The following is a 27562-nucleotide window of genomic DNA, read 5'->3' as shown; positions in this document are numbered from 1 at the left end:
CTATTGCATATAGTATAAGAAAAACAGACCAAAACACAAAAACTTACCCCTATGTTCTATTTAAAGTAAGGGTGGCCATGTTTTTTGACGGATCAAAATTCGAAGCACACACTTTGTGCAGGATAATCTAAGGAACTATCATGCTAAGTTTCATCCAAATCCATTCAGTAGTTTCAGAGGAGAAGATTTTTTAAAGTTAGCAAATATGATGAACAAATTGTGAAAAATTGTCATTAAAGGACATTTACCCCTTAAGGGGTCAATTGACAATTTTGGTCATATTAACCTATTTGTAGATCTTACTTTGCTGATCATTTTTGCTGTTTACAGTTTATCTTTATCTATAATGATATTCAAGATAATGACCAAAAACTGCAAAATTTCCTTAAAATTACCAATTAAGTGGCAGCAACCCAACAATGGTTTGTTTGATTCGTCTGAAAATTTCAGGGCTGATAGATCTTGACCTAATGAACATTTTTACCCCATGTTAGATTTGCTCTAAATGCTTTCGTTTTTGAGATATAAGCCAAAAACTGCATTTGACCCCTATGTTCTATTTAAAGTAAGGGCGGCCATGTTTTTTGACGGATCAAAAATCGAAGCACACACTTTGTGCAGGATAATCTAAGGAACAATCATTTTAAGTTTCATTCAAATCCATTCAGTAGTTTCATAGGAGAAGATGTTTGAAAAATTATTAACGACGACAGACGACGACGACGGACGCCAAGTGATGAGAAAAGCTCACATGGCCTTTTAGGCCAGGTGAGCTAAAAAAAGAGATATAAGACTATTTCAAGAGTAAACAATAATGTGTCCATAGTACACAGATGCCCCACTCATTTTCTGTGTTCAGTGGACCTTTAAATTGGGGTCACAACTCTAATTTGGAAAGATCATAACATAGGGAACATGTATACTAAGTTTCAAGTTGATTGGACTTCAACTTCATCAAAAAGTACCTTGACCAAAAACTTTAACCTGAAGCGGGACAGACGGACGAATAGAGGCACAGACAAGAAAACATAAGGCCAAAATAAAAAACATGTTTGTTTCCCCTCGCCCCGACCGGGTCAAAAATAAGCCCCAGAGTCAAAAAATTATTTGCCCCAAAAAAATCTGATTTTTTTTTATTCCCGAAAATAATTCGTTTCCATTCCGACATTGGTTCCGATATCACCGGAAGTCTTCCCGGAACTCTCTGGAGTTATCTATCAATTTAGCGGTATGTATCGAGGGTAAACTGTCTGCTTGAAAGATGGGCGACAAGATCGCATTGTCGTCTTCTGTACGAATTAAGTACAAGGACGCGTCAAAGGTGTTACCCATCGTGGTAAGTAGATTATACAGCTTTTCAAAAAGGTGCACATGGAACGACGTGTTAAACGATTTAACTACAGATGATGGTCACAACATAGATAAATTACATGAAGTGACAGTTTCTGTGTCTGATAAGATGGCTAACGGTGTGACTTTTGAGCCCGATTTTGCTGAAGAAATAAGAGTTGTTCATGATTTTGACAAGAGACTCAAAATGAAATACGTCCAATTTGACATTATAAGGGACGCACCACCTTCAAATGACAAAAACAATAATCAGACTAATAGCAATGCACAAAATGCATTTGACGTCCTAATGAGAAAAGCTAATACTCAGGCAAACTCGAAAGTGCCTTCCAAACTTGATGAAACAGCACCAAGATTTACTGGTAAGTATGTTAAAATTATTTAAGGTATTAAAGAATTTTCTTTATTTTCTTGAAGGCTTGTGATGGTGTATGGTTCATGTCATTATAAATTAACCTGCCCCACACCAACTCAATTTCTATCTACATCCCAAACTTTTGGCCTGGAAAATGGTGTGGGAGGGGCTAAAATGGTAACTTCCTAGGCGAAATGCTGCCGAAATTTTTTACAGGTGTGGACTTTGTCATTTTTTATACCCCGCCACACGTAGTGGCGAGGTATTATGTGATACCCTCCGAAAAATTTGTAGGTGTAAAGGGGAAATATTATATACCAAACATGATAGTGATTAATTTTTTAGCTCATCTATGTGGGCTATTGCCAGGATCATACACCTTTTTGAATAACTTATGAGGTCAACTTTTTATAAATCCCCTAGGTACATGTACATTTTGTTTTATTTATTTATATGATGAATGTAGTTTTGTACAGTGTGAACATATGCCTGGATCAGATCCTTGTCTGACACTAACATATTTCTTTCACCCCTGGCATGCCAGGAATGAAAGAAATATGTTATAAAGTGTAATAAACAATTTGCCTTGTCAGACAAGGATCTGATCCAGGAATATGTTCTGACACACTGTACAAAACTACATACAAACTGTGTCTTTGTTTTACAGGAGATGTTATTCATGGTAAAGCCTTTGTGAGACTCCAGATGTCCTGCACCACACACATTGAGTTCGCGTACTATGGTTCAAGTGTTGGGAGATTGGATCTATGTGCACAATGTGTATCTCCTGATACCACCAAGGACCCAGAACTACTTAAAAAATTCAAAATAGTTTTACCAGTGTGCAAGGCCTGCATTGACAGGAAAAAAGAAATCCCTAAAAGAAATCCAAAGAAATAGACTTTTGTCAATTAATCTACTGGCCCTTTTGATTCTAGTCATTGTGTGTTCGATTGTTTTGTTCTAGTCAGACACTTTAAATGTATTTATACTAAAGTACATATGTAAAAACTTTTATTTCTAGTTCTATATTTTGGAAGAAATCCAAAGAAACAGACTCTTAATTATTAATCTAGTACAGTTGATATAAAAGTTTGTTCAGTGCCTCTTTTCATTCTAGTCATTGTGTGTTCTATTGTTCAAACCAGACATTTTGTTCTAGTCAGACACTTTAAATGTATTATTATATAAAATACATATATATAATAACTGCAAAGTTTGATTTTCTTAATGTTATTTCCAGTTATATATTTTCGAGATTTTTGTGCCAGGGTAAATATCCTGGAATTGAATACAGTATACATGTATAACAAGCATGGCAATTTGGAATCTTCACCTTGTCATACATGTATTAATATGTTATTAATAAAAGCTTTAATAACTGTCAGATCAGAAAGTGGTAAATATACACTTTAATGCTACATTAGTTTTATGCACTTAATGTGCATATTTTGAATAGTGCTTGAAAGCAAAAGGATTGATAATCTAAATAAATACACTCAAATTGAGGACTAACAACTGATAAGTGGCCTCCAGTGGACAAGTCAAACCATCCATGACATCCAGTTGGAAAAAAAAAAATTACCTGCCTGCCTGGGGAGGGGAAACAGACATTCTTTTAAATGTGGCCTAATGCCCATAAATGGAGCATAAAACAAAAATGGAAAAATTACAACCCTTAAATATCTGTCTTCACATTAAATTCTGCCTTGGGGATTTTCAAAAGTTGGCAGGATTGTAAAAGAAAACAAGAATGTGTCCCTAGTATACGAATGCTCCATCTGCATTCTTTTTCTATGTTCATTGGACCCTGAAAATGGGGTAAAAACTCTAATTTGGCATTAAAATCAGAAAGATCACATCATAAGGAACATGTATACTAAGTTTCAAGTTCATTGGACTTCAACTTCATCAAAAACTACCTCTACCAAAAACTTTAACCTGAAGCAGGACAGATGAACGAACGGACGAACAGATGAACGGACACACCAACAAGAAAACATAATGCCCATAAATAGGGCATAAAAATATTGGCACCAAGTGATGGTGATAGGTTACATTATCCCTGGGGGCCACCCATGCTAAAAAGAATCACTGGTATTATGAAATGCTAATTTCATAAACAAATTTATAATTTCTTTAATTAAAAAGAATTTAAGTATAAGAAGTCAACAAATTCTGATACATTCATTTTTTGTATGTATGTAAATTGTTATTCAATATAAATTGTAAATTAATCCTGTTAATAAATACCATGATGCTAGCATTATCTTCCCTTTGTTTGCTGTCCAATCTGTTAACCATTTTTAGAAGTTCTGTAGCACATGTTTCTGCAGTGTGCAGAACTGTTGAACTACTGATACTGTTTTTTACACATTCTTTTAAAATTCCTAAAATAGACAAATACTTTAAACACATTCAAATTCACAAACATATAAGATACAATGTAACATTTTTCAAATTAAAATATTTTTCCAGATAATGCATTATAAAAATAATGTGCAATCTAAGAGAACAGCATAACATATAACATAAATAATGGCATATAATGTAAACAATATGCATGAGGTGAAAAAATAAGTGCCAATCCGTTCAGCATTCACCAAGTTATTTGGGTAAGGTAAAAACGTAACTGAATTAAAATCTTTATCATTCATATATAGCAAGTTCTTATACGTGTATATACAAATCCTCTCTAAAAGTTTTTTAAATATGGGCCATATAAAAGAAGATGAATCAGTAATTGTGACAAACAAAAAGTGAAAAATATTGAAAAATAAAGGACATGGGTAAAACATATGGCCAAACTTTTCATATTGATGGGAGGGTGAGAAGGGCATACAAAACATTATCAACTATTTTTTAATTACATTTGAAAAAAGTGACATCACAACAAAAGACATAATTCTCACTCATGCTGGTAGGTATCAAACAAAAACCCAAATCATAGGAACATTAGCTAATTTTCTTTCCCCAATTAATTTCTTACATAAAACTAGTGTTGTCAAATTGTACACTTTAGCCTAACCGGTTACTCGTATAATCGTTCGACTGATTAACAGGTTAACCGGTAGTTTAAGTTGATGTTTGAAAGCCTTATCAATAGTACCCTACAAATCAGTATAAGAAGATGTGATATGAGTGTCTGTGAAGATTCCTAGCAAAGTTTGACTTTTAATAATCAAATACACGATACCAACTATGGCATTTGTACTAACTTCAGAGTGAAAAAAAACATGTCATGATCTCGTAGAATTTAATATGTCTGAAACCGATGATTCTTTCATTTTGTCTTGTTGTCTCCAAAAATAATGTAAGGTTTTTCAATTTAAATTTATTAATCCTGATAATTGTACCATCAAGTATACATTGATTACATTCACGTTGGTTTGCTTTTTACAGTTTTTGAGTTAAAATTTAGTTTAAAGTATGACAAAGACTCGCTTGACAGAGATTGCACATTCAGATGTAGGTCTACACAATATAAGATCAAAAATGAAATACTGTGTTAGCGGTAAAGGTCGCCACACTGGCCATGGGCGAATGATTTTATTGTGTGGCTAATAAAAATTCAGTTGCGATCGCCACTTTGGCGAACGAAAATTTATATAAACATGAAAATGTGGCTAAGCAAAAAAATAGTTATTAGCCACTTTGGCTATTGACAATTATTGACTACAGCTTACACAGAAATAATGAAGTTATTGCGAACCCTATGATAGTTTTCCATAGACTCACCTGCAAGTTACCTGTCCATTTAAACTTTTGTAAGTTCTATTGTCCCATTGAACAAATACAACAGGTATTGTTCTCTGTATAGTTTATTTGATGGGACCTTTAAATTTCTTCCAAGAGAAATCTATCACTCATTGATTAATTTGCCTGACCAAAAAAATATCTTCTTTGTTCACTGAAATACATGTATAATCTCACATAAACTGCATGTGATACAGTATTTATTCAATATCAATAATATATTTTCAATCTGTTCAATATAAGCACTGATTTAATTATAAAAAGTTTATTTCTATTGGTTTTTTTAACTACTGCATGCATTTATGTTTTAAAGAATTTGCATGTTTTTTGTGGTTGTTCAGTTATAAAGAATACATTTATGAAGACCTTTATTTAAACATTATCATTTCAAGTTTTTACTTATGAACAGACTAAAAAAAAGCAAATTTTAATAGGTAAAATGTTGAAATTTGATCAGAAATCAACTTTTAATTTTTAAATCAGTGTTTATATCAAACAAATTGAAAATGTGTTATTGATTGAATGAATACAACATCACATGCAGTTTCATAATTACTTATTTGTACATGTATTTCCATCATTGACAGTTCAATTTTTTGTTCAGGTAAATTAATCAGTGAGTGATAGATTTCTCTTGCAAGAAATTTAAAGGTCCCATTGAATAAACTAAACAGAGAACAATAGCTCTTGTATTTGTTAGATGGGACAATAGGACTTACAAAAGTTTAAATGGACAGGTAACTTGCAGGTGAATCTGTGGAAAACTATGATAGGATTCGCAATAATTGTAAAATTTATTCGTATACCCGATTAAAAATTACTGTTAAAAAAACTAATGATGTTTACTTAAGATTTAGCCTTGAGCTGAAAGACAACTTCTAATCAATTTCATTTTTTTGGATTAACAATAGCAATTAATATACTGGACCTTTGATCCTTCAAATTAATTAGCACAACGACAATTTTTAAAGAAAGAACTATTTAATACAAATTCATATCAAATCTATTAAAATTGAAAAAAAAGTCCGGTTAACCGGTTAGCGTTTTTGGTATTCGGTATTTGGTCGTTCGAACGGTTAACCGGTCAACCATTGACAACACTACATAACACCAATCAGTTTTCATCTTCAAGATAAATTGCTATAACCCAACATACTGTCCTGACCTATCTAACATCAACCTATGTTCTTATTGAAGGTGACTTTTCATTGAATTTTCAGATGTTATATATACAGTTAATAAATATATCTTGAAAAAATGCCTCTCCCTGCTTTGTAAGAGACATTTTACTACAGACTTTTTATATTTCCAGGTTTTCGATTGTAACTTACTAGCTGCGATAATTTTATCCTCTTCACCTTGGATTTTTTCTGTCTTTGTTATACTAATACTACTAGCCTGAAATTAAAGGCAACATTTTTTTCAAATCTTATTCAAATCTAAAATTACTATCATTTGACTCGTCATAAAACATGTAAACTTCTATTGAGATCCATCATCCCAGACAATCTCATATCTGTGCAGCAGGTGTTTCCATTTCACATACTTTCATTTTCTTAATTCAAAATTGGTCGGGCAGAAAGATTTATCAAGGAGCCAACTCCCTAACCCCTTCATTAAATTTTTATTCAAATGAAAGCCTTTACACAAGATTTCTGGGGTCTTGACTGAAGCATTAATGTATTAACCTAGTTCTAATTGAGGAAGGCTATTTCTCTCTTGTCTTCTTACCAGATAGTTAGGAAATTATACTCTGTTACTCTGACAAAAGAAATCTAACTTAGTACCTCTGACAAAAGAAATTAAACTGTGTACCTCTGACAAAAGAAATTAAACTTTTGTACCTCTGACAAAAGAAATTTAACTGTGTTCTGCTGACAAAAGAAATCTAACTTAGTACCTCTGACAAAGGAAATTAAACTGTGTACCTCTCACAAAAGGTATTAAACTGTGTACCTCTGATAAAAGAAATAAAACTGTGTACGTCTGACAAAAGAAATTAAACTGTGTACGTCTGACAAAAGAAATTAAACTGTGTACGTCTGACAAAAGAAATTAAACTGTGTACCTCTGACAAAAGAAATTAAACTGTGTACATCTGACAAAAGAAATAAAACTGTGTACGTCTGACAAAAGAAATTAAACTGTGTACGTCTGACAAAAGAAATTAAACTGTGTACGTCTGACAAAAGAAATTAAACTGTGTACCTCTGACAAAAGAAATTAAACTGTGTAACTGACAAAAGAAATAAAACTGTGTACCTCTGACAAAAGAAATTAAACTGTGTACCTCTGACAAAAGAAATTAAACTGTGTACGTCTGACAAAAGAAATTAAACTATGTACCTCTGACAAAGGAAATTAAACTGTGTACGTCTGACAAAAGAAATTAAACTATTGTACCTCTGACAAAGGAAATTAAACTGTGTACGTCTGACAAAAGAAATTAAACTGTACGTCTGACAAAAGAAATTAAACTGTGTACCTCTGACAAAATGACTTTAACATCTTGATGATATGTCACCAACTGTAAAACAGCATCCTTCAGCACACATTTACTTCCATCTGATCCTTGATCCTTTACTATATGTCTTGACTCTACAATTAAAAAAAACATGAACAGATATGAAATACATCCTACACAAAACTTAATTTTTCAGCATATAACTTTTATGCAAACATATCTGACACCCAAATTTTTCATGTGTCTACTCTCAGGAAAAGATAGCAAATGAAGAATGCAAGAACATTTTGTGCATATTGTTATCACTATACATGAACAAGTGTATCACTCAGTACATTTTAACTTTATCACTATCAGGATCACTATACAATGAACAATTTCCAAATTAATTCAATAATCTGTTATTTTAAATCGTGCAACGAATTCAAAACTGACAGTACATGTAGATGTATGATAAAACAAGATGTGGTATAACAGTCAAGGCATCAATATTACAAGTCTTAATGAAAAAAATGCAAACAAGTAAGATGAGCCTTGACCGCAGGGTTTCTGCTGGCAGTTGCCATTTTCACAATTTGCCAAAAAATAATAATTATGGCGATAATAAAAGGTCATTTGCGAAAGAATTTTGCGCAAGAAATATATTTTTTAGGATTTCTCGGACTAACCTGATAAGACAATACTAGAAATTCACCTTGAACTCCTTAAGATTTTGACAGAAAATCAATAATCAGCTGATTGCATTTTATAGGTTTGACAACAAAGGACTAATAAATAAAGGCTTTCATTGTATTGTTTGACAAAATGATATGGTTAAATGGCATCCTTCACGTCACATTAAGAATTTTTTAACCACTTTGCGACGCACGTGTTCAAAGCAAGCAAACTTTTGACGGCTCCTCTCCTTCTTTTAATGATAGTCCACAAAAGAAAACTGTTTTTAAGACGAAAAATTTTTAAAAGATTTTGATTTAGATAATTGATTTGAGAGAGTACTTTCAAGTCGTTTGAGTGACACAAAGTGTTAATTTCAAGCATAGTTTTAGGTCTCACCTTTTTCAATTACGATTATCTAGAAAAGAAAACTGTTGTTATGAAGAATTCTATGCATAAGGTTGGGATGACTACACCTAAAATGAGGAATCAGTTGTAAGTGTTCAAAATATAATGCATTTCCCACATTTTAAGTTAAAAAAGTTCTTCTTCCAAAAGTGCCGGAATGTTTAGTGTTTATTCATTAGAATGTAACTCTAAAATAAGTTTTAGATAATAACTACAGATAACAAATGTGCAAACTCATCTTATTTAGGTGGGAGAAAGGGGGGGAGAGAAAAATTTTAAACCAAAAATAAATGTATGTTTATACTTGGTGAAAAATATGATAAAGTGAGGGAAAAATATATTGTTTTGGCAAAAGAAGTGGTGCAAAAAATAATTGACCCTGGGAAAACCCTGCTTGACAATAAATAAAACCTATACAATACAGTAAGCTATAAAAAGCCCAAGGATGGCATAAAAGTGAAATACATTTTTTTGTACATGTAGAAAAAAACTATTATCTTATACACCGAATATACTAGACATATATTGCATATAGTTTCTGAGATATGGACTTGACCACCAAAACTTAACTTTGTTCACTGATCCATGAATTAAATTTATCCTTTAATCATAATGGCTAAGATTCACTGCTGGATCACTATCCCTACATGTATGTTGAGCTTTCTGTGACAAAAGTTGCAGTTTCAACAAAAATGACAAAATAAATACATGACAGTTACATATCTTGAAGATAAGGTGTCTGACAGGCAAATGACATAGCTGTGCTTCAGGCCACACTTTAAAATATTTTGGTTTGCCCAAACCCAACCCAACATCAAGACAGTGGGTATAGGTAGGCATTTTCTTCTTTTTTTTTTTGGCAAAGAGAAATTTAAGCATGTTAAGTATCAGATGTTTATAAGTCTTCATGCCTATCTGAATAAAAAAAAATATTTCCACGTCAGAACAATGAAATATTTTGAGTACCAACAATGCAATAGTAGACACACTATGTGTTCTGTGGTTTTGGTTTTAAATGTAACTGTACTCAAACTAAACCTGCTAGAACACCTTAGCCTTAGAATGTGTTTTTCCCTGCAGGTAGAAATAGTATTCTGAACGCTTTGCCTACATGTATTAGCAATAGAAAGGGATTAAGGGCAGCCACCTGTCTGTAAATTTACTATTCCTAATATAACAACAAAAACATTTTAAATAGAACAATTGTGAAGTTATATTCTACTCCGTTTATTGGAGGTGGTCTTATATAGGACGGAACTACTACAAGACAAGACAAGTAGGCAGCTATTTTCTGGGTAGGTAGGGTTAGGGCAAACAAACCTATTCTTTTTTATAGCCTCAAATGTAACCCTTCAAAATTTTTCTGATTATTAAATAAAAATGGCTAAACAGATCAGTTTTATTATCGTTGTGTCATATGTTTTCGTATCAACCACATTTTGTCGTTTTCGACTGCATATGCATACATTGTGGTATGTTTTACGGTTTCTATATTTAGAACAACACCACAACTTGACAAATTTAAAACATATTCAACATCATTTTTAACGGTGCATTACGTTTGCGCGCATTACCATTACATTTGCGCGCAAAAATCATTACGTTTGTGCACAGCTTTTGCTTACATTTGTGCTTATTTTTTTGACAGGTAAACTTAGGTAAAATACAGGTCATAATACTTATTTATTTATCAATTAATTTGTTCAATTATTTACAATTATCAGTACCCCTTCCGTTAGTCTAAGTCTCTTCTTAGGCAGGAAAAAAAGGAGATAAAGCCGCATTTTTTTTTTTCGATTTTCAGATACAATTCAACAAGTCAAAGGTGTAGACAAAAGTTTAAGAAATCTATGACATAGCCCATTTTTCATAACTTGAACTTAAGATATAACAGGGTTTTAAATTGATTTTAGAATTCAATATGAACAATATATAATTTGAATAAACAAACTATTTTCAAAATTAATAATTGATAGTCATATAGTCATGATAGTATAGTCATTTATAATTTAATATATATGAATTATCATTTTTACCTGAGATTACCTGTAAAATGAATGCGCGCAAAAGTAAAATATTTTAATCCCCAAATGCGCGCAAATGTAGTGCGCCCATTTTTAAAAGACGTTAGATCAAATATAATACAAGAGTGCACACGCTGAAATGTCTCGCCTTCTATACCAATCACTGATATTATGTTGATAGTCCTAAGTATAAAGTTAAGCATTATAACAACTGTCACATAAACTTAACATTAACCAAGATAACTAAACAAAGACCAATGAACCTTGAAAATGAGGTCAAGGTCAGATGAACCATGCCAGGCAGACATGTACAGCTAACAATGCTTCCATACAACATATATAGTTGACCTATTACTAATAGTTTAAGAAAAATAGACCAAAACACAAAAACTTAACATTGTGCAATGAACCGTGAAAATGAGGTCATGGTCAAATAAAACCTGCACGACTGACATAAAGATCATAAAATATTTCCATACACCAAATATAGTTGACCTATAGCATAGAGTATTAGATAAAAAGACCAAAACTCAAAAACTTAACATTGACCACTGAACCATGAAAATGAGGTCAAGGTCACATGACATCTGCCCGCTAGACATGTACACCTTACAATCATTCCATACAACAAATATAGTAGACCTATTGCATATAGTATGAGAAAAACAGACCAAAACACAAAAATTTAACTATAACCACTGAACCATGAAAATGAGGTCAAGGTCAGATGACACCTGCCAGTTGGACATGTACACCTTACAGTCCTTCCATACACCGAATATACTAGCCCTATTGCTTATAGTATCTGAGATATGGACTTGACCACCAAAACTTAACCTTGTTCACTGATCCATGAAATGAGGTCGAGGTCAAGTGAAAACTGTCTGACAGACATGAGGACCTTGCAAGGTACGCACATATGAAATATAGTTATCCTATTACTTATAATAAGAGAGAATTCAACATTACAAAAAATTTGACCTTTTTTTTCAAGTGGTCACTGAACCATGAAAATGAGGTCAAGGACATTGGACATGTGACTGACGGAAACTTCGTAACATGAGGCATCTATATACAAAGTATGAAGCATCCAGGTCTTCCACCTTCTAAAATATAAAGCTTTTAAGAAGTTAGCTAACACCGCCGCCGCCGCCGCCGCCGGATCACTATCCCTATGTCGAGCTTTCTGCAACAAAAGTTGCAGGCTCGACAAAAACTGACATATTTAGCCATTTTTATTTAATGTCAAAAATATGCATCACTAGAATAGTTGTGGAAAAAAAATCTGAAGGGTTAAAATAAAGTCCAGATATGTTTTTTGCCTGTCAGACACTGGATTTTCAAGACATGTGACTGTCATGTTTTTTTGGCCATTTTAAGTACAAATCAGCGAGTTAAAATTAACAAGGTTCTTATATAAAATGGTTGTTCAAAATCTTATTATTCAATATTTTATTGACAATTTTTTGTATAAATCCTTGATACATGAAGATGAAAACATTCTTAACTTTTTATATTTAATCCTAAATTTTGAAAACTGCATTCTATTTTAGAAAAATAGAATGCTGTATTTTGTATAAACCAGGTGCCAATCTGAAATTAATCAAAATCTAACAATTTCAGCAGATGAAACACCAACCTATAACTATTTACTAGTAATTTTTAGTTCTGAAAAGTATTAAATAACTATTTTTATGATTCAAGCAATCACCAGAACCACGACTGTAGAAAATGTTAATTTCCGGATTTTATTAAATAGTCAATTCCTGTCCGTGTACTGATCCAATTTTTATTTCAAACGAAAACATATGACGCCGTTTTTTTTACATACAAAAATCGCAAAGTAATCAGAAACAGTCAAAAATCGTAGCAAGCCTTGACAAGAAAAAACTAGATACCTAAAATTAATCTACAGGACATGCTTTTTAAATTTGAGTAATCATCTTAATACAGTGGCGGATCCAGGGGGGGGGGGGGTGCGTTCCAACTATTTGCTCCCATTCAAATGCATTGATCGTCCAAAAAAAAAGGGAAGGGATCCACACCCGGACACCCCCCCCCCCCCCCCCCTGATCCGCCACTGCCTGAATAAAAACTCATCAGTCAAAAACGTAAGCAGTGAAAATTGTCATTAGTACGAAAACACATCACACGATGATAATCCTTGGACTTGGTTTTTAATAGTCGAAATATTTGGACTAGCTTGGTTTTTAATACATACCTGCCAACTGTCACTATTTGTGGGGGTTTTCCCCCATGAAGACTCCAAAAAATAATTTTGAAAGATCAATTTTGTCCATAATTTTTAACAAAACAATTAATTTTAAAATGGCCATAGGCTTGTTAAAGTAAGAAGCCAAAAAACAACTTTAAAATGTATTTAAAGGCCCCATTGAAGGTTTTGTAGGACTACATTGTTTTACACTAAAGCCATCTTGCATGTAAAACCCCCATGGGCATTTCGAAAAGTTGGCATAATTGGACTAGGTTTTTAATTGTTATTTCGGCAACATCAATTAAGTGTCCCTCCCAGTACATGTGGCCTAAATTTCTGTCATTCTGCAAAAGTGTTTTGAACTTGAGTTCCCCTCCCCCAAAAATGTGAGGTTTTTTTTATGAATGCCAGAATGGGTTACATCGGTTGACCTGAGGTCAATCGCATAGGCGGATCCAGGGGAGGTAGGCCCTGGGGGGCCCGCCCCCCCCCCCTTTTTCGTGGGAAAAATTTGGTTAATTATATAGGGAATCATTGAAGCATGACTGGAGCGGGCCCCCTCTTAGGTCAGTCAGCGCCCCCCCCCCCCCCCCCCCTCTTAGGAAAAGTTCTGGATCCGCCACTGAATCGTGTTTACTGTGACGTAATATTAATAATAATAAATATTGTGAGTTGTAAAATGAACCAGAACATTCAAGAATTTGCAAGTCGTCTTTGAATCAGTCAAACATGATACAGTCCGTCTCTTGGCAATATAATCTTACTGGTAATTTGAGAAAAATTATATGACATAATTTTGATAATAATTCTCCTGTCATAATATAATTTCCCGCAATTTTTGTTTACACAATTTTGATTGGACAGAAATTCTTGTAGCCGGCACTCTTGAGACATCTCGTCCCATTCCACTCAGTCGGTGCGCGGATTTGTACAATAAGTTTTCCAAATAGTCTTACTTTGTAAATCGTTGGTTAGTCATAATGGATTCGACCACATTATTTCATGATTATTATCTGCCAAGATTGTTTTTTGTTTTTTGTTTTAATAAGATTACTTATTAATTAAAGAACGCATGTAGGCCTACTATACCAAGGATTGTAATAAATAAATTGAAAACTTATGCAAATGATGTTTTTTTTTTAAATAAAACACTTTGTAATTGAGAAGAAAATTGTCGTTTTGTTTGTTTCTATTAACTTTTAAAAATTGTGTTACTATAGTAAACATTACAGTTATCATTTATCATGTTCATCGACTTCTCTAACAAAGCGCTTCGATTCTTTTGTTCTATTTCAACTGGGTTTCCGCCTGTAAAAAGTCACGGCCATGTCAGTTCTTATAATATATGTTGCTCCCAAAGGTGTACTGAGACCCATAAAATCCGCATCTGGAGTCAGTATTACCTTACACACGCATTTCTAGTTACCATCAACACTTTGTGCCCAGGTATGTCTCCGGATTAGCTATTGAACGCAAATTGTCAATATGATAATTAATACCTGAAACATATGTGTGTCTGTGTTAATACCCTCTTCTACTAGTCCTATGATATAATACCTCGAAGTTTCATATCTTTTACATTAAAACGTTTTTTTATCGGATATTCGAAGTTCAACTTTACATTTGATTGTATAAAAAACATATATCGGAATAAACACGTTGAGTGTAAATGATATGAACCTTTGAAGTCTTATATTATAGGACTAGCATTTTATTTGTCTTTTGCAGTGCAGGTGTTTTTGTGTCATGGATCGATGGATATTCCATTTTTTTTTTTCTGTTTTATAAAAGAAATCAAAAGCTAAAGCCGTGACTTGATAGATGATTGGATCATGTTTTCACCCGAAGTAGCTGGCAGAACTTAATGATTAACCCATTATAACCATTTCAATAAATCTCAGCATAATTGAAATGTATTCTACAAGTAATGTCAAACAAGTTTTTTTACGAACATTACAACACGACTGGTGTTGCATTTGGGAGCAGGATCTATAATTGCCCATCTGAAGCACCTGAGGTCTAAAGACTTAAACAAAAATTTGTTATAAGACTTAACAAAAGGTTGCCACATATGTATACATGATGGACATATCAACCTTAAACAAAAATTTGTTATAAGACTTAACAAAAGGTTGCCACATATGTATACATGATGGACATATCAACAGGTACTCTTTCTATCTATGTTGCCTAGCTATGTATCCTTGGAAATCTTTAGTATATTCTCATTACTTTTAAATGTGTTTCCCTAAATTGGGTACACAATTTTTAAATAGTTCTGCTTAAAAATTCATCTATTCTTCTTGTTATTGAAAATTATTACCATTATGCAATGCGGGAAAATTGATATTGTCAAATTCAATTTCAAATATATAGATGCGTTTAGATTATGTTTAACATAATGATGATCAGTGTGTGAAACGAATAAGATATTCAATGGTCGATACAATCATTAAAGTTCCATATGTTTAGCGTTGAATCAACACAAGGGTACATAAGTTCCTAAGGGATGACATCAAAAGTTCAATGTAGGATAAAAAACTGAATTCACATAGTTTTTTCACTGACCCCCCCCCCCCCCCCCCCCCTCCCCTCTTAACTTAATTTGGGAAAAATTGATTTACCAATAGGGATATATGTAAAATCGATTTTAGATATACAAAACTTGCAGAATTTTAACCCCCACCCCCAAACTATTTGATTTAAGTTTTTCATCCTACATCGATCTTTTGATGTCGTCCCTAACACATGACATGGGTTAAATCTCTTTGTTCTTACTGTGCTATAATCTAGATAATGTACAGCAAATGTGTGATATACTGCATAGTTCAGGCTTGCGTAGACCCTGGATTTTGAAAGGGGTGTAATTCATAAAATTATAAAAAAAAAATACCACCGAGTGTGGCGAGACTTAAAGCACCTTTTGACGATTTAGTCGCGGCTAAAAATGATACCTTTTCCAATCAAAGGGTGGGACATGAAATATTTAATAATATTTTGTGTACAGTGAAAATCTTAAATCTTGAATTAGTGTTTCACAGTCAAACCGGATGATAATTATTTTTTTTTATATATAATTAGAATATCCAAATGAATAAAATGTCATGATTTGCAATAGTTTTGAACTCAATGGATTTGATGACGACTTTTTATATATGCATTTTTAGGGACTATTTTGGGATCGAATTTGATGAGGATCATATTTAAGTTTGTAACAAAACAGGGGGGGGGGGGTAGCTGCAGATCAATCAGACTTTGTTAATGTAGAAAATATAGCCAATGTAAATAAATTAGACATAAATAAAATACAGGATTTAAACTATAAACAAGAGAAGAGTTCATTCTCAAAAAATATTTAAAAAGAACTAAAAGATAGCTTTGAAAATATTTTCTTTGAAAAATTAAAATTAACTAATGAAACCAGTAAAATATTCTTGATCATTCTTGTACAGTAAAATAAAAACAAAATATGAAATAGACAAATACATTTCTAAAAATAGTTTTGAATATAGAAAAATATTATGTAAAATGCGAGTAAGTGACCATTTCTTGGAAATAGAGAGGGGTAGATATAAAAGAATTCAAAGAGAAAACAGAATATGTAAACATTGTAATATAAATGCGGTTAAAGATGAAACCCATTTTTTCCTTAAAATGTAAAATTAATAAATCTTTACGTAATCAACTTGAAGAAGATATAAATAATATATGTCCAGAATACTTTAAATTGTCTGAAACAGATAGATTACAATTAATTCTATCTTCATTTGATATTATGCAGCTTACTGTTCCGTTCATTAAAAAGTCATTTGCACTGAGGGGAGTGGACAACACCTGCATAAATATTACTGTTTTACCACTTTATATATGATGTTTAATATGTTAATTTTTCCATTGTATATATTGTAGTGTATTGCTTGTATATGTATTCAACCCCCAGGGGTATAAATGTGCATTTCATAAAATAAATATATGTTAATTTGCGACTTGTCTTCAACAATTAATACAGTAGACAACACATTTTTGAGGTGGAGGAGGAGGGGGGACATTGAATTTGAAAGGGAAAAAAATCCGTTTACTTAATATTTTTTAATTTAGGTATATCTCTCCTCGGTTAATCTTCCTCTTAGCATACTATTGAGGGAAAGAAAGGCAACTAATCTATACTCAATAAACATTTCAATTTTGATTTTTTTTTTTACACCAATTTAAAAGGTACACCAACCCGACCTTAAACTGAAGATGTAGGTTATACGTACGTCAAGGCTGTGTTCACACCAAACGCCATGTACAGTAAACATGTTTACAATTAGTTTAATGTAGTGTACACTGGTTTCCCACTAAATTTGTTCACATCCATACACTTTGTTTAGTTACATGTACCTGTACATAAGATTTGTTCACACTTGTAAACTTTGTGTCATTTAAAGGTTCATTACGTAGAATTGAATGAAAATTTTTCAGACAACTTTTCTAGCAGTTAGAGAACAACCGTTTGACTTTAAAAAAAGGGGGGGTTCATTGCAGAATATCCCCAATTTGATAAAAAGACAAACATGATTAAAAAAAATCGGAATCCAGAGCTTTCCCATACGTTATAGTGCTATATATTGTAATCGAAAAAACTGAATAAAAACGTTTGCGCAAAATCGGACTCCCCCCCATCTTTTTTAAGTTAAGTGGATGCTCCTTTATAAAAGCCATTTTAACGATTTTCAGTAGTTTTAAGAGATACCAAATATTTCTCGCATAAGAAAATGTAGGCTGCATCAACATGCTAAACATACGAAGAAAAAAGATTGACATGTTAAGGAGCACTACATTTCTATCTTCTCTGTGTGTTTCTTTTTCTTTTGTTGGTATTTTTCTCCAAGGAGTATTTTGAAAATTGAAAGGGGTACTGTTTTTTTTATATTCCTAAGTGTGTTTTAACGGATCTCAGATACTAGACAAACAAAATAATTTACCTCACACTTTTTTTTTTAGTAATGCATTTATGAGTAAATCGTTGTTTGAGTAAAGACCAGTGGCAAATATTTCTTTGTACCTCCAGTCGATTCGAGACGACTTTTTCAAATGATTTTTTGTTCAGAAATGATGATGCTATGAGTCTTGATAAGGGGTTAATAAAGAAACGTTACGTGGTATTTATAACAAATGAATATATCAAGTTTATACAAATATTTCCGTAAAGAACTTTATTAATAATTGTTATAAATATCAATTTTATTCTATAATCGTTTCTTCTTTATATCAAGGATTTGTACTATACAAATCCTTGTTTATATATATTTGATAAAATTGATGTTCTAAATGCCAAGTTGTGTGTACACTTAACCCCCTTTACTCTGGGTTGGGACCCCCCCTTTTTTTAAATGGCTGGATCCGCCACTGAAAGCTATCAATATTGCTTGCATCAGAGACATATAATACAATTTATTTATGAAGAATATTTTCCCGGGTCGAGACAAAATTAATGGGCGACGTCACCTTTTTCGGAAAAATCAAACGGGATTTACCGAGGCCTTCCGATTTATCTTTCGACGCGCACTTGCAAAAAAGAAGAAGAAACGCCATTTTTTAAACTTAGTCAGATACCTTCTTATTCACAATGGCAGACCGTGGACGAGATGACCCAGGGTAAGAACACTGAATATCTTAAACCACTTTATATTTTAATGTACGATAATACTATCGATAGGCGTTATCACAATTGTTTAGCAAAAACATAGCCATGACAGCCAACTACTTCGGCATAGAACAGGAAATTAAAAGATAAACCGCGTTTAATTAATATTTTGTGGGTGAAATAAAGTCTAAATTAAGTAAGTATGGTTGTTTTCAAGACTAAAACATTATACATTTATACGATATACGTACATTGAATATTGTTATAATATTATGTTTATAAAACTGGTCCTTTGACGGCTTTGTAAAATAATATATTTTTAGCTCACCTGGCCCGAAGGAGGGCCAAGTGAGCTTTTCTCATCACTTGGCGTCGTCGTCCGTCGTCGTTACTTTTTCAAAAATCTTATCCTCTGAAACTACTGGGCGAAATTAAACTTTTTCAAAAATCTTATCCTCTGAAACTACTGGGCGAAATTAAACCAAACTTGGCCACAATCATCATAAGGGTATCTAGTTTAAAAAATGAGTGGTGTGACCTTGCCAACCAACCAAGATGGCTGCCATATCTAAAAATAGAACATAGGGGTTAAATGTAGATTTTGGCATATTACTCTGAAACCAAAGCATTTAGAGCAAATCTGACGGGAGGTAAAATTGTTTGTCACGTGTAAATCTATCTGCCCTGAAATTTTCAAATGAATCGGACAACCGGTTGTTGGGTTGCTGCCCCTGAATTGGTAATTTTAAGGAAATTTTGCTGTTTTTGGTTATTACTTGAATATTATAGATAGAGATAAACTGTAAACCGCAATATTGTTCAGCAAAGTAAGATCTATAAATAAGTCAATATGACCAAAATGGTCAGTTGACCCCTGAAGGAGTTATTGCCCTTTATAGTCATTTTTTACCAATTTTTTGTAAATTTTTGCTATCTTTTACAAAAATCTTCTCTGAAACTACTGGGCCAAACTTAACCAAACTTAGCCACAATCATTATTAGGGTATCTAGTTTAAAAAATATTTTCCTCTGGAACTAAAGGGCCAAGTTAATTATAGATAGACAAAATTGTAAGTAGCAACAATGTTCAGTAAAGCAAGATCCCCAAAAACACATCACCATCACCAAAACACAATTTTGTCATGAATCCATCTAATGATTGTCTTTGTTTGATATACATATATACCAAGGAGAGCTACACAGGCTCTTAAGAGTCTCTAGTTTATGATCCCACCATCATGACCATTTCAAAGGGAAAAGCTTCACTATTCTATTTCTAAAACTGATAACCGCTAGATTCAACTGGTGTCAATATATATCAATTAAATTAATTTGCATTGAAGTCTATGGTAAATCAAGAGGATTCTTATCCACATCACCTCTCAACATTGTTTATATAACACAAATTCTAATCATTGATTGGTCAGTTACATGTTGTGATGTCACTGCAGATCTGAGAATATCGTTAATTTTATGCAAGTATTTAAATATCAAAATTTTGATATTGTCTTTCCTTTTCAGCAAATTTTTTGTTGGAAACCTGAGCTGGGATACAGACAATGGTAAGTTAAGATAACCATACCAAATATTGTGGAAATGTAGCTCCATAACTTTAAAATGTTTGTACCACTGATGAGAATTATTGCTGCATGATATTTTAACTTTAAGCTCTCTAAGCCACAGGGTAGCTCTTGAAGAAATTGCAGGATCAGATTCGACATTTGGGGCGTGGCTGGCAATGCACCCCATAAATTATTAAAGTACATGTATGGGTTGCCTTAGCTACTAAACCGTAGCTCTTAGGTCCCTATGTCATTTTTCACTATTTGCAGAGTACATGTATATACTGAAAATATAACATCAGATCAGGAGTTTTGGATAGCGCTGTAGTAAGCACGTAGTTTTCGACAATTCTCAGCAACTTTGTCGGGGCACGCGGTTTGTTTGTAATTGAGTTGTCATGTGTTTTTCTTGTATTATGCTATTGATGTTTTCTCTTGTAATGATGTCCTCATCCTTCTCATGGAAGTAACCCATTTGTTTGTTAATGTTATTGTCTGGATATAGAAGAAGAGTTTTTTCTCTCCATTGTAAATTCATATAATCCTCATATCATCTGTGTATAAAACCCAAGGAGAAGTCTTTTTCCATGGTGGGTCTATACCATCCTGCCTATGTGAAGATTTCTTAGCACTAACAGGTGATGTTGCAGAACTTGTAGGACCAACAATCAAGTCATTGTCAGCTTCTGTGTTTGGTTTTGTAACCCACTGTCATGACTGTAGCAGTGTACGGTTATCCGTATGACATTTGACAGAAATTAACATTTTTTAGCATAATGATTTCTCATTTTTCTGACCTTAACGTTTTATAACATTCAAATGGCTTCATCCAAGCTGGACATCGAGAAAGTGAATTTCTCAAGTCATATCAGCTTGGGGTTTGTTTTTCTAATCATATCCTCTCAATTGTTTTCAAGTGGTAAAATTCATTACTGTAGAATTGCTGATTAAACAATTATTAGTTTGATTAGGTGATCATTAATACTTCAGAAACTTGCTTATTTTCAGGGTTTGCAAATTGTAACAAACCCCCATGTTTGATTGTTTTTAAAATCATCGTTTTTTATACGACCGCAAAAATTTTAATTTTTTGGTCGTATATTGCTATCACGTTGGCGTCGTCGTCTGCGTCGTCGTCGTCGTCCGAATACTTTTAGTTTTCGCACTCTAACTTTGGTAAAAGTGAATAGAAATCAATGAAATTTTAACACAAGGTTTATGACCACAAAAGGAAGGTTGGGATTGATTTTGGGAGTTTTGGTCCCAACATTTTAGGAATTAGGGGCCAAAAAGGGCCCAAATAAGCATTTTCTTGGTTTTCGCACTATAACTTTAGTTTAAGTGAATAGAAATCTATGAAATTTTGACACAAGGTCTATGACCACAAAAGGAAGGTTGGGATTGATTTTGGGAGTTTTGGTTCCAACAGTTTAGGAATTAAGGGCCAAAAAAGGGCCCAAATAAGCATTATTCTTGATTTTCGCACAATAACTTTAGTATAAGTAAATAGAAATCAATGAAATTTTAACACAAGGTTTATGGCCACAAAAGGAAGGTTGGGTTTGATTTTGGTCCTAACAGTTTAGGAATAAGGGGCCCAAAGGGTCCAAAATTGAACTTTGTGTGATTTCATCAAAAATTGAATAATTGGGGTTCTTTGATATGCCGAATCTAACTATGTATGTAGATTCTTAATTTTTGGTCCAGTTTTCAAATTGGTCTACATTAAGGTCCAAAGGGTCCAAAATTAAACTTAGTTTGATTTTAACAAAAATTGAATCCTTGGGGTTCTTTGATAAGCTGAATTTAAAAATGTACTTAGATTTTTAATTATTGGCCTAGTTTTCAAGTTGGTCCAAATGGGGGTCCAAAATTAAACTTTGTTTGATTTCATCAAAAATTGAATAAATGGGTTCTTTGATATGCCAAATCTAACTGTGTATGTAGATTCTTAATTTTTGGTCCAGTTTTCAAATTGGTCTACATTAAGGTCCAAAGGGTCCAAAATTAAACTAAGTTTGATTTTAACAAAAATTAAATTCTTGGGCTTATTTGATATGCTTTATCTAAATATGTACTTTGATTTTTGATTATGGGCCCAGTTTTCAAGTTGGTCCAAATCAGGATTCCATATCAAGTATTGTGCAATAGCAAGAAATTTTCAATTGCACAGTATTGCACAATAGCAAGAAATATCTAATTGCACAATATTGTGCAATAGCAATTAATTTTCAATTGGAGTTATCTTTCTTTGTATAGAATAGTAGTTGATAATATATGTTGGAAATTTGCCAGACATGACTATGATGTCATTTTCTATTTTTATTTGCCAATACTTTATGTAAATAAGTTCATTGGAAATTTGCCAATATAAAATGTTGCTGATGAAGCTTTTTTTCCTTATCTTATCTAAAATGTTTTTAGATAATGTATGTTGGACATTTGCCAGACATGACTATGATGTCATTTTCTATTTTTATTTGCCAATAACTTTATGTTAATAACTTCATTGGAAATTTGCCAATATAAAATGTTGCTGATGAAGTTTTTTTTTATTGTTTTATACAATAAACAATGTATATTCACTTTTACTACCAACCAATCTTTACCATTCAGTGATAACAAGCACTTTATTTTACATTTTAATATTTTATGATGTATTTAAAAGAGTAGTTATTGTTGCAAACTCCATTAGAAATTTGAATTGATATCAGTTTTGGAAAAAGGGAAACGGGGATGTGAAAAAAAAGGGGGGGGGTTAAATTTTTCTCATTTCAGATTTCATAAATAAAAAGAAAATTTCTTCAAACATTTTTTTGAGAGGATTAATATTCAACAGCATAGTGAATTGCTCAAAGGCAAAAAAAACCTTTTAAGTTCATTAGACCACATTCATTCTGTGTCAGAAACCTATGCTGTGTCAACTATTTAATTTTAGATTTAAAAAGTTTGAAGAAGAAATCTTTAATTGATTTGTAAAATCTTGACATTTGTTTTGTGTAAAAAAAAAACCCATGTAATGTCAAAATTTGATCACAATCCAAATTCAGAGCTGTATCACGCTTGAATGTTTTGTCCATACTTGCCCCAACTGTTCAGGGTTCGACCTCTGCGGTCGTATAAAGCTGCTCCCTGCGGAGCACCTGGTTCAATGTTTGTAAAAAAAAAAGTTTGTGGGGGTAGTCATGAAATGCAGTCAATTTATTTCATCTCATTTCATTCATATACATGTATGCCTCTGTACAAATGCTATATATATTCTTTCTATTAAAAAAAATAGATGTCAATGTTGAAGTCCTTGTTTATTTTGATCTTTCAAAGTCACCATTTTGTAAAATTTATTAGACTGTCACTGGTCCAGTATAGTTACTTAATACAACAGAAAAAGTAAACCAGTTGATCAAGCGATCCGAAAGTGAAAAATAAGCTGGAAATTTGAAAAAAATAAGAAAAAAACATAGCGATTGGATAGCGCTGCAGTCAGTGCAATAAAACAGCGGGAAATTTTGATAGCGCTGAAAAGCACAGTGCTAAAACGGCCTGGGGAGAACACTGACCCTTTGACTGATAAATTGTTTGCCGTGTGACTCAATGTCAGAGGTGCACAAGCGATAGCCTTTCAAAAAGTGCTAAATTCGACTCTTAGCTGATGAAAATGGAAAGAGCTCTCGCTTTGTAGATTAATTCATTTACTAGAATAGCCATGTGCATCAATCAACAAATTTTACCACACACGTGAGGTCACACGTTATGAACTTGTAGTATCGTTTAACGTTGTTGTTTCGTCTATTTATAGATAAAAGTTACCTGTGTAAAATCTAATTGCTAAAATATAGACGACAAATCCGATACTCTACGGGATTGAAGGACATTTACTTGGTTTGGATTGTCCTAACCAATCAATAAATTTTAATTATTCACGTCTCGTGATATCTTCCAATCAGGTAGCAAGAAAAATTCACGCCCTTAGTGTCCATCGTTCAATTCTTAATCTCGACTCCTAGGAGTCGAGAATAAAACTGATTTAATCAGGTATTTTAAAAGTTGAATGGATATGAGTAAATATTAACAGATAAATTAGCATTTTTTTATATTATGCAGACAGTTTATGGAACTACTTCAGTCAGTATGGACAGCTGTCAGATGCTGTTGTAATCATGGACAGACAAACTGGAAGGTCCAGAGGTTTTGGTTTTGTGACATTCAGAGATCCAAGATGTGTGGACTCAGTATTACATCAACAACAACACGAAATTGATGGAAGACAGGTAAATAAATTTGAAAAAAAAAATAGATCACTGCATGAACATGTATCTATATTACCATTAGATTTTTCCAAGGTTTTTGTCCAGATGTGATCAGAAATAGTTAAAAGAAAGTGATTCTCATAATAGAATATTCATACTAAAAATTTGAAATTTTTGTTTGATTAAAAAATGTACAAAGCATTAAACATCAGGATAAATTTAAAGAAAATATTTCAACACCTTAATGAAAGATACATATAAATGTTTTATCAATCAACACATACTTTGGGATTAATATAAGTTGTATATTCCAGGTTAATGTGTTAATAATTAGTTTAATGCATTTCCATATGTTACATGCAAGATGTTTAAAATATGTGTAACTCATATTTTGTCAAAATCTCTAATGCAAACTTGTGAATGGAGAAAAAAATTAGCATGAAAGCAAAAGAGTATATTTGACTGGCAGCTTGTGAATGGACTTGATGGCAGAATAAAAAATTAATTACTATTATTTAGGTGCAATAAAGGAGTATATGCCTGTTGCAGAGGACAGAGCAAGAACAGGGCATGAGGTGGAAAGCTTGCTTTATGTATAAGTTTAACAGCAACACCTCAATAAATGTACAGAGTAATGGGTAAAGGTTGTGTTAATTTAGATGTGTGGACTTGACTGAATAAAACTTGGCTGTTTACACTTCAGAAATTCTATTGCATAAAGTTAACTTCCTGTTTCTGGTCATTTTGTTTAATTGGGAAAAAGTCTGTTGTGATGAGACATGAGAAGTTTGACAAAAATAATGTTAAACATTTTATAGATTAGTTTTATTCTTAGATAATAAATAAGTGGAACTAATTCTCCCACAATCTTACCATATTTTTTTGTAAGTTTGCACATAGTTAAGGTTATGACTTGCTTCTCTGACATTTAAGTAGGAGAAATTAACATTTTACAGTGAAACCTTGTATATATAAGGAAGAAGTTACATATCAAAGGATGTGTAATAAAATGTCTTGCTACTCAAATGTAGGTAGATTTTTACCTGGCTCAAGATCCTAAATTTCATTTTTACAACTTTTTCCTTAGTGATTTGTATGAGCACACTCCTACATTTTCTGTTTCAAAAAAGGTTTTGGATTAAACAAATCATTATAATTTTTGAGAATTACCATAATTCAGTGATAAAGACAAATAATGTTTTTAATTCTCAATTACTGATGAGAACTAAGTTGCAAAAATAAAAGGAATCCTGATTGGGTGAATTATTGATTTTCTGTACATAAATGTCCTAAAAATGATATAGTTACATTTAATAATTAGTATTTTACAATTGTAAAACTTTGATAGTCTGTAACCTAGACTTTTGTGGAAAACTTCAAGGACTGGGGCATTAAAGTTCAAGTAATTGCATAAATGATTTGAAATTATTTCAAAAATGTTAATTTCACTGAGTAGACCAATTTTGTATAGCAATACCAAAATTGAAATCATGGAGCCAAAGATGAAATTTGAAATTTTTGTTATTGTCTACTGCAGAAGCAAATTTTTCTCTTGGGACAAGAAAAGTAAAATTTCATGAAATCCTGAAGATAACTTCTGTGAGGATGTACAACTTGAATGATAAAAAGGTTTCATTGTGTATTTTTCAGTCAGACAATCAAGTAATTTTATGAATTTCTATTAACATCACTCCAAGTAAACGTTCCAAGTGTAGAAAAATAGAGTTATTCATCTCAAGTCCGAAATCTTCATTGTGTTGACATTATTTAATTGACCTTTTTCCCCACTTTTTCAGATCAGTGCCAGACCTTGCAACAGCCGATAGATAAGACTGTTTATGGAGTTGAAGTGGAAAAAACAAATTTAAAATCATGTGTATTGACACCTAACTTGTGGTGTATATAAATCTCCATGATTTGTAACTATGTATTGTTTGTTGTATTGAAAATTCCATTTGTTTTTAAATATAAAAACTTCTCATTTTATACACCTGTCCTTCATTTGTTTTTAAATATACAAACTTCTCATTTTATACCATTGCATTGTGTACTTTGTAACAGCTAAAAAATTTTATTAACAAATGTAATGATAATAATTAGTGTTTTTAACATTGGAGCAAAGTTATTAGTGTATCCAATAAAAGAATAAATTAAAAATGTTAGAATAACAACATTAATTTCATGTATTTTAATTGATCACTGTCTTCAGATGAAGTAAATTATATAAAGTCTTTGAAACTAATGTTGTCTGTATTGCTATGTGTAAGGCATGGAATTCCACCAGATTTATCTGACTTTGTCTGGCCTAAAAGCAGTGTTCTCCCCAGAAATTTTGGATAGTATCACATTTGGCGTAAAAAAATAAATTGTATTTTTTTTCAATGTTATTTATCGTGTCGTGGCAACGCTTTATTTCCTTTATGTTATATACATTATTGTTCATTACAAAATGTATTATAATGTTTGTATGCTATAGGCCCTTATTTGGTAAATAAAATATTCTATTCCACCCTATTCTTTGTTTTTATATTGTTGAATTCATAACTGAGAATACAATTAAACTATAACCATGATAACAGTATTTTCAGTTTATGTTTTCTATATTCATTTATAGTTCCAGAATTATTTTTTTCCTCTTAGTCTAAATAAAAATATATGTGTGGTTCCAGTTACCCTACCTATACCCAGCTAAATGAATGAATGGTTTATTATAGTGCAACCTGTATAGATACAATTGCATTAAATATGTAGGAAAAAACACGGGTTCTTAATAAAAAAATTTGAGTAGAAAAAATTCTTTATCATGTCTTGGAAACATATTGGTTCATGGTCCCAGATGTTTCTTTTTACAAAATGATATATTTTTAACAAAGTTATCTACAAGTAGTCTGTTAATGC

The 27562-nt window shown here is 32.3% G+C and overlaps 3 protein-coding genes across 6 annotated transcripts in view; 2 read left to right on the top strand and 1 right to left on the bottom strand.

The window, feature by feature from the left end:
• Positions 1-14064, bottom strand: part of LOC143079759 (Fanconi anemia group A protein-like) — a 70026-nt gene extending 55962 nt beyond the window's left edge. For all 3 annotated transcript variants that reach the window (XM_076255335.1, XM_076255334.1, XM_076255336.1), the window contains exons 1-4: positions 13991-14064; positions 7947-8059; positions 6793-6859; positions 3959-4095 (exon numbers count right to left, since the gene is read on the bottom strand). In XM_076255335.1, the coding sequence (XP_076111450.1) occupies positions 3959-4095; positions 6793-6859; positions 7947-8059; positions 13991-14018 (345 nt within the window). In that variant the 5' untranslated portion in view covers positions 14019-14064. The remainder of the gene's footprint in view (positions 1-3958; positions 4096-6792; positions 6860-7946; positions 8060-13990) is intronic.
• On the top strand, positions 1547-3520 carry LOC143079761 (uncharacterized). Its single transcript, XM_076255340.1, has 2 exons — positions 1547-1712; positions 2373-3520. Exons 1-2 carry the CDS (start codon positions 1640-1642, stop codon positions 2603-2605), a joined length of 306 nt encoding a protein of 101 aa, XP_076111455.1. The 5' UTR covers positions 1547-1639; the 3' UTR covers positions 2606-3520.
• A 4653-nt stretch (positions 14065-18717) lies between the features above and the next one.
• On the top strand, positions 18718-26906 carry LOC143079758 (DAZ-associated protein 1-like). 2 transcript variants are annotated; one of them, XR_012979476.1, is made up of 5 exons: positions 18718-18866; positions 20377-20417; positions 24519-24685; positions 25184-25302; positions 26461-26906. XR_012979476.1 is itself a non-coding variant. In XM_076255333.1 (4 exons), exons 1-4 carry the CDS (start codon positions 18838-18840, stop codon positions 26488-26490), a joined length of 267 nt encoding a protein of 88 aa, XP_076111448.1. In that variant the 5' UTR covers positions 18718-18837; the 3' UTR covers positions 26491-26906. The 2 variants fall into 2 exon arrangements, 1 of the variants encoding a protein (XP_076111448.1); XM_076255333.1 differs by lacking the exon at positions 25184-25302.
• Positions 26907-27562: the final 656 nt, after the last annotated feature.

This window comes from Mytilus galloprovincialis, chromosome 6, assembly GCF_965363235.1.
Source record: "Mytilus galloprovincialis chromosome 6, xbMytGall1.hap1.1, whole genome shotgun sequence".
Classification (NCBI taxonomy): Eukaryota; Metazoa; Mollusca; class Bivalvia; order Mytilida; family Mytilidae; genus Mytilus; species Mytilus galloprovincialis.
This window is presented reverse-complemented; position numbering and strand designations above follow the sequence as displayed.